At 34.9% G+C, this 7,212-nt stretch overlaps 1 protein-coding gene across 2 annotated transcripts in view; it reads right to left on the bottom strand.

Annotated features, from left to right (window-relative positions):
• SUGT1 (SGT1 homolog, MIS12 kinetochore complex assembly cochaperone) overlaps positions 1–7,212 on the bottom strand; it is a 44,144-nt gene that overhangs the window by 22,698 nt on the left and 14,234 nt on the right. The window contains exons 6-9 of one of the 2 annotated variants that reach the window (XM_012805381.2): positions 6,199–6,252; positions 5,805–5,824; positions 2,471–2,505; positions 350–446 (exon numbers count right to left, since the gene is read on the bottom strand). In XM_012805381.2, the coding sequence (XP_012660835.1) occupies positions 350–446; positions 2,471–2,505; positions 5,805–5,824; positions 6,199–6,252 (206 nt within the window). The remainder of the gene's footprint in view (positions 1–349; positions 447–2,470; positions 2,506–5,804; positions 5,825–6,198; positions 6,253–7,212) is intronic. The other variant, XM_012805382.2, reaches the window with a different exon arrangement.

The following is a 7,212-nucleotide window of genomic DNA, read 5'->3' as shown; positions in this document are numbered from 1 at the left end:
GAAAATCAAAATACACAATAAAACCAGTATATAACTGAAAGAAACTATTCATGTACAAAACAGTTCTACCACTCAAATTATCTATCATAAGATTTCTCTACTCAATGATTAGTAAATTACAAAAAGTCATACTTATTTAACATGGTTAATAAATTCTAAGACATGCATAAGTCACTCAAATAACTAGACTTTTTCATATCTCACAACTTAAAATGACTAAAACTTGAAAGCAATGCTTCAAATTTTATTCATTTTCTATTATCTCAGGAAATGACATAAACTGCTTTATTCTTCAATATGATAACTTTACAAAGGTAATTGAATATCAATATAAAAATGGTTCAGAGACCTCTTTTTCCGAAAATTCCACATTTACATTGTTCTTCTGAACATTCTTGATCATAAGTGTAATGATTACTTGAGATTCTGTTTGATACCAGTCATACCTACATAAAAAAAAAAGAAAAACTTAAAATAACACTTCTAATTTTCTAAAAGCTGTCAAAATAAAAACTAGTCTGATAAACAAGAGTTCCACCTTGAGGAACAAAATAGCAAAGTAGCTGTTGATTCACTGAAACAATTTTCTATAACTTTTATCTGTACTAATGGAAAAAAAACCAATCAGGTAGATGATGTACAACTTTTCTTAGTTGACCTAACAAATATTTACCTAATTTCTTGGGTTCTGATTTATATCTCTAATACTGCTGTGCTTGAGCTAATGTTAAAAGATGAAATTTAGTCTAAACTGCTAATAGTTACACACTATCAACAGAGCTATTCAAACAAATACTAAAGATGAAGCAAGACCAGCATGGTGGCTCACACCTGTAATTCTAGCACTCTGTGAGTCTGAAGAGGGAACACTGCTTCAGCTCAGGAGTTTGAGACCAGCCTGTGCAAGAGCCAGACCGTGTCTCTACCAAAAATGGGAAAAATGAGCCGGCACAGTGGTAGGTGCCTGTGGACCCAGCTATGTAGGAGGCTGAGGCAAGAGGATTGCTTGAGCCTGTGAATGTAGTTAAGGTTGCAGTGAGGATGGACAACACCACTGTACCCTACCTGGGGGGACTGACAGAAAGACTCTGCCTCATTAAAAAAAAAAAAAAAAAAAAAAAAGGATGAACCAAACACTTCTATCCCTATTTTATGGATGAGAAAACTTAAGCTCAGAAAGGTGAAGCAATCAGCCAGTCAAAGGCAGTGATGCACTGGGATGAGAACAGCCTGAGTCAACACTCCAGGATTCCTTAACTAAAGCTGGGAGGAGACTTGACAAGAGGGAAGAGAAGAAAATTAGCCAAAATTAAGAAAAACGTAAGTTTAACTCATTATGTCAGGCACAACATTATATACAATACCCTCCTTCAATTTCAAGGTACATGGGAAGACCAGTGTGGTCTAGAGATTCTAGTATGTGTATGTTTTGAATGGAAAACTCTAAAAATGTAGGAATCCTCACTGTAAAAGGAGCTCTTTGAGAACAGAACCATTTACCTATCCTGCCACTATTACACTTCAGGATCAAGCACCAGTGCTTCCTATACAGTATACTTATTAAGTGTTGGATTACTTTATGCTCCAAACACCTTAATTATTACTTAATGGTTATGTGTTCTACCCCTGTTGCTACTGCCATTAGAGCAAGTTGAAGTTCACTGTCTAGTAGATAGTTGGAGTTTCATCCTATATCATATATCCGGCAATATGAATAAACTGTTTTAATGTTTCCAAGCCATTTTAGTAAGTATATCAAAAACAATCTCAATTAAAGAAATGAAGTATATCAAAAACAATCTCAATTAAAGAAATAAAGTATATCAAAAACAATCTCAATTAAAGAAATAAAGTATATCAAAAACAATCTCAATTAAAGAAAATAAAACTCAAGAGTCTTGGTTTTCCTCTAAAAATCAGTGAGGATGCAAAACTCCACATCAACGGCTTTTTTTTTCTGTTACAGTTCTAAGAAGACAAGTTGTATACAGGGCTAATAAATAATTAAAAATAAAGTCAAAGACTTCCTAATTGCTTATTCATTATTGCAACTGTTGCCTTTAGCAATATTAACTTTCAACTCACATAGACTGTTCCTATAAAAAAAATTTACTCCAAATATAAAAGTCAGGGCAAGTTACAATTCCATTAAGCTTTCTACTAACCTAATTACCTGTGTAAAAACATCAGTTTAACTGGAAGAGATTCTCAATACATGGAAAAGTGACCATATGAAACCAAGTAAGTAACTTTAAAGATGAAAATGATGTGAATTTAAGGTAAGTATAAACACTAATACTGATACTTTAACAGTATTGAAATTAGTTTTACATAGGGTATTATAATTTTTGAAAACGAAAGAAACACTTGAAATCACATAGTATGGACCTGCTTACCAGTAAACTGCAAAGTTTCCTCCCCCCCTTTAGGATTATTTATTATGCACTGTTTTATAAAAAGAATCACTTACTTGATTTTTGATTGATGAGTCCGCTGGGATGTGGACTATTTTGGCAAGTTGAAAGACAGAGATTTTTACAAATTAGTTCAGCAAATGGTATATTAAAATGCATGTATTATTAATTTACCGAGCAGTACAGTCATTTTGATATGGAATTAATTATATGAAAGCTTTCTTCAAAGACAAAATACAGTAATTATAACTGTAAAATAATACTAGTCTTCACCAAAAATTCAGAATATTCTAATAATTTTATTAGTTTCAACTTCAAAAAAGATTTTTTTCAGGCGATGCCTGTGGCTCAAAGGAGTAGGGCGCCGGCCCCATATGCCAGACGTGGCAGGTTCAAACCCGGCCCTGGCCAAAAACTGCAAAAAAAAAAAAAAAAAAAAAAAAAAAAATTTTTTTTTCTAATATAAAAATTTAAATAACAGAAAACTCTCAAAAGTCTGGCTGGAAAAGTTTACTTATATAAAATGGACAGTTCTAAGATTCACAAACTCCCTAAAACTGAAAACATTAACATTTTACAACATAAACCCTTTTTTGTTTTGTTTTTTATTGTTGCTTTTTTGAGACATGGTCTTGTTCTTGTGCCCAGACTAAAAAGCAGTGGCATCATCATAGTTCACAGCTACACCAAACTCCAGGGCCAAAGTGTTCCTCCTGCCTCAGCCTCTCGAGTAGTTGGGACTAAGGAATGTGCCATCATGCCAGCTAATTTTTCTATCATTTGTAGCAGAGCCAGCCTTCAGAGTAGCTGGGATTACCGGCACCTAGCAGCATTAATATTTTAAAAACCACTTTTAGAAAGAGTAGAACCACAGCCTTAACAATGAAGTCAGACACTGCTCTGGAAACCTACAGAGAACATTCCCATTGTGGCTTCCTAATAATGTCTTACTTTGTTTCCAGCCTCTCTACAACATAATTCATTGTCTATCAAGAAAAAAAAATGACTCCTAATCAACTTATGCTTTCCTAAACTACATATGCACCTGTTAAAGACTGTAAATGTAAAGAACTTGTCCTGGGTCATAGGTGGCCTCTAAACTGTCCCTAATGAAAAGGAAGAAATGGGGTTCAGAGCCAAACACAGTAGCTTGTGTCTGAAGTCCCAACTACTCCAGGGACCGAGATGGGAAGATCTCTTGAACTTAGGAGTTCAAGAGCAGCCTGGGCAATAGTGAGACCCAAGAAAGAAAAGGAAGTAAAGAAATGGCGTTTGGAGGTAGGAAATAAGTAAAACCACACTAGAGATCTGAGTTAAACTCAGATTTATCCTCCAGTGTTAAGGACTAAGAAACACCTAACTCTAATTAAGCAGAAACACTAACTAGAACAGATTACTCTAGTCCATCCTCATATTGAGATAAAACCAGACTAATCCATAACAGTAACAAAAGGAACAAAGTCTACACAACTTGTTTGTGTTACTATACAAAGTCTTTTCTTTGTTGTCCAATGCTATTCTATTGCCTTCAGGCCTAATCTCAATTTCAAATAATATAAGATCTGAACAAACCTACTACTAAACCTTCTACTAAGGTGAAGAAGTAGTTACCTTTCAAACTCCCCTTCAATCCATTTCTCACTTACCACCTCTAGCAATATTGGCAATCATGGAGGTATAAACACAACTGGATGGGGCTTATTACTGGAGATGTTCAAAATCCCACTTACTACATATACATGTATGTTGCCTGAAGTTCACAGTAACCTGCTTAAAGAAGATCAGCTTTATTAGTTCCAGTTTACACATGAAGAAATCTCAGGTTTTAAGTGTCTTTCTCTTAGTATCACAATGGGAATTTTGGAAGACAGAGATATAAATCTTCCTTTGGAAATTAGAGGAACTCAAAAAGGTTAATTGCCCATAAAAAGAGTTAGGACTATACACATATCTCCCAACTTCCTGTTATTTTATTTCTTGACTACATAAACAGAGGACACTATGCTTGACTAAGTGCTAGAGGACATTATGTTAAGTAAGATAAGCCAATCACAGAAAGACAAATCTTGCACGTTCTGATTCATATGTGGGAGCTAAATACCAAAAAACAACTGATCTTATGTTGACAAAGAGCAGAATGATCAGCAGAGGTTGACAAGTGTAGCAGGGAGAGGGGGATAAAAGTGGAGATGGGTACAAAAATATAGCTAGTTACACAGAATGAACAATATTTGATGACACAATACATGGTGGTCATAAAGTCTGTGTGTAATTTAAAATAGTGTATAATTTAAACCACACACAAACTTTATGGCCACTGTATAGTGACAATTATAATTAACAAATTAGAATATAATTCAAAATAGCTAAGAGTGGAACTGGAATGTTTCTAACAAAAATAAATGATAAATGCCTGAGGTGATGGATATCTCAGTTACCTTGATTTGACCAATTCACATCATACCATTATATTAAAACATCACACATACCCTATAAAAATATACAACTGGGCTGGCACAGTGGCTCATGCTTATAATCCTAGTACTCTGGGAGGTCAAGATGAGAAGATTGCTTGAGCTTAGGAGTTCGAGACCAGTCTGAGCAAGAGTGAGACCCTGACTCTACTAAAAATAGAAAAATGAGCTGGGAGTTGTGGTGGGCGTCAGTAGCCTTTGCTTCGCAGGAGGCTGAGGCGGGAGAATTGCTTTAACCCAGGAGTTTGAATTTGCTGTGAGCTAGGCACTCTAGCCTAGGCAACAGAGTGAGACTCTGTCTCAAAAGTATGGACCTGCTTCTATTATGTACCCATAATAATTTCTGAAAAAAGCAATTTTTATATCTGTTTAGTCTATAAAAACAAATATGGCTAAAAAAGCATTAGCCATATTTTAATGGTGTTATAACCCTAAGTTGATTAAATAGTAAAAACCACTTTTACAACTCCATCATCATTTTTAGTAACTAAAAAGACTTGAAGATCTTCATGTCCAAAACAATAAATGTAAGACTGAATTAGAGATAAATATTTGCAATTTCACTTAACCATTGTCTTAACCTACCAGAAAAAGCCCTATACAGGTGATTCATTCCAACTGTTTAAATAAATGTGACGACTTTTTAGTAAGAAAAAGATATAATCATCCTCACTATACTACAACATACCAAATCAACATAATCACACTCTAAATCCATTAAAATAACTTAGTAATTTTTATGACTATGAACATCTAGATTTATTTTACAAAAAAAAAGTCTTTTACTTCAGTTACTAAGGGAACTAGTATTTAAATGGAATTGCTTAATATTTAACTGAGAGATAACTGGCTCCAAGTCCCCTCTCAAATATATTGGTATAAGTAAAAAGATGAAGGATGAAAACTTTTGACTTACCACCCCAGATTCTGATCCTACTGAAACAAAAAGGAAGCATTTTCAGATAACAGTACCTTTAAAGACTAAATTACATACATGGCTTCTATGGCTCAAACATATTGATTAAATACCAATTCTCCATATCTTTTAACAAAAGGAAGTGCTTTATTTTGCATCCTGTAGTAATTTTAGGCTCCTTAGTGATTTCTAATGGGTAATATGTAAGCAAATCCATCCAAATCTTCCTTTTGACATAAGAAACTAGGCAAAAAATCAGACAATCTTTGTAAATCCACATCTACGGGAAAACGTATTACCTAAATCCTAAATTATAAAATTTAAAACAAATTTATTTAAACCAAAATATTTCAAATGTTCACTTCTTTTTAAAGAAACATTGGAATCTACATACCATTCTGAGCTTCTTGACACCTTTTAATCCAAACAGTGAAATCAGCATCTGTACCTAGAAAGAAAAAACTGACTGTAACATCACTCATCTGCACAACCCAACACATTCCTTCCACAAATACTTAGTCAATGTCAAGGATGTTCCAGGCACTGTCCTAGGCACTGGGGAGTCAGCAGTGAATTAAACAAGACAAAAACACCTATCCTACTAGAGCTTACAGCATCTCTATCGCAGCTACAAATATTCCAATAGGTTCAAGCTTTATTTCTCCTTTCTGAGAAAAAAATTTCTTTAATTTAGTTATAACTACAGCTTCAACTTTACTAGTTTCCTAGACACAGATAAATTTCATTTCCTCCTACCTCCCTGTTGTTTTTTCTTGCTTTAGTACCCTGACGAGAGTATATTGGTATCATCAAAGCTCACTGCAACCTCAAACTCCTGGGTTCAAGTAGGCCTCCTGCCTGCCTCAGCCTTCCAAGTACCTGGAATTACAGGCACTAACCACCACACGCCTAGCTAATTTTTCTGTTTTTTTGTAAAGACAGAACTCACTCTTGATTAGGCCAATTTCAAACTCCTGACCTCAAGCAATACTTCCATCTCAGCTTCCCAAAGTGCTAGGATTAGACCTTCTGCTCTTAAAGGAACTTCCTTTCATTTAATCAAATCAGATCTGATTCAGATTCCCAATACACCATCAGTGTAGGGAGGAGTGAGAACTGGCAGCTGGGCTCACCCTTCAATGCAACAATGTTTTCTAAAGTTTTCTCAGTGGCTTTACTGTTACCGGTGCCAGGCCTTTCCTACCAAGACCAAGAAGCATCTCTGTATTCTGTAGAGTTCTGCTATATTTCCAAGTCACATGAAAGTCAAGGGACTACAGAACTGTACATTTAGTGATAGCAGTATAAATATGTACAGAAACTTCTGAACACCCAGAACAATGATTATATCTAAACAATCACAGTGCATAGTAAGTAAAGAAAAATATACTTGGGAGGCCAAGGCGGG

Source organism: Otolemur garnettii, unplaced genomic scaffold (genome assembly GCF_000181295.1).
Source record: "Otolemur garnettii isolate 467f Iridium unplaced genomic scaffold, OtoGar3 scaffold00040, whole genome shotgun sequence".
Lineage (NCBI taxonomy): Eukaryota > Metazoa > Chordata > Mammalia > Primates > Galagidae > Otolemur > Otolemur garnettii.
Note: the sequence above shows the minus strand (reverse complement) of the source record. Positions and strands in the feature narration are given on the sequence as shown.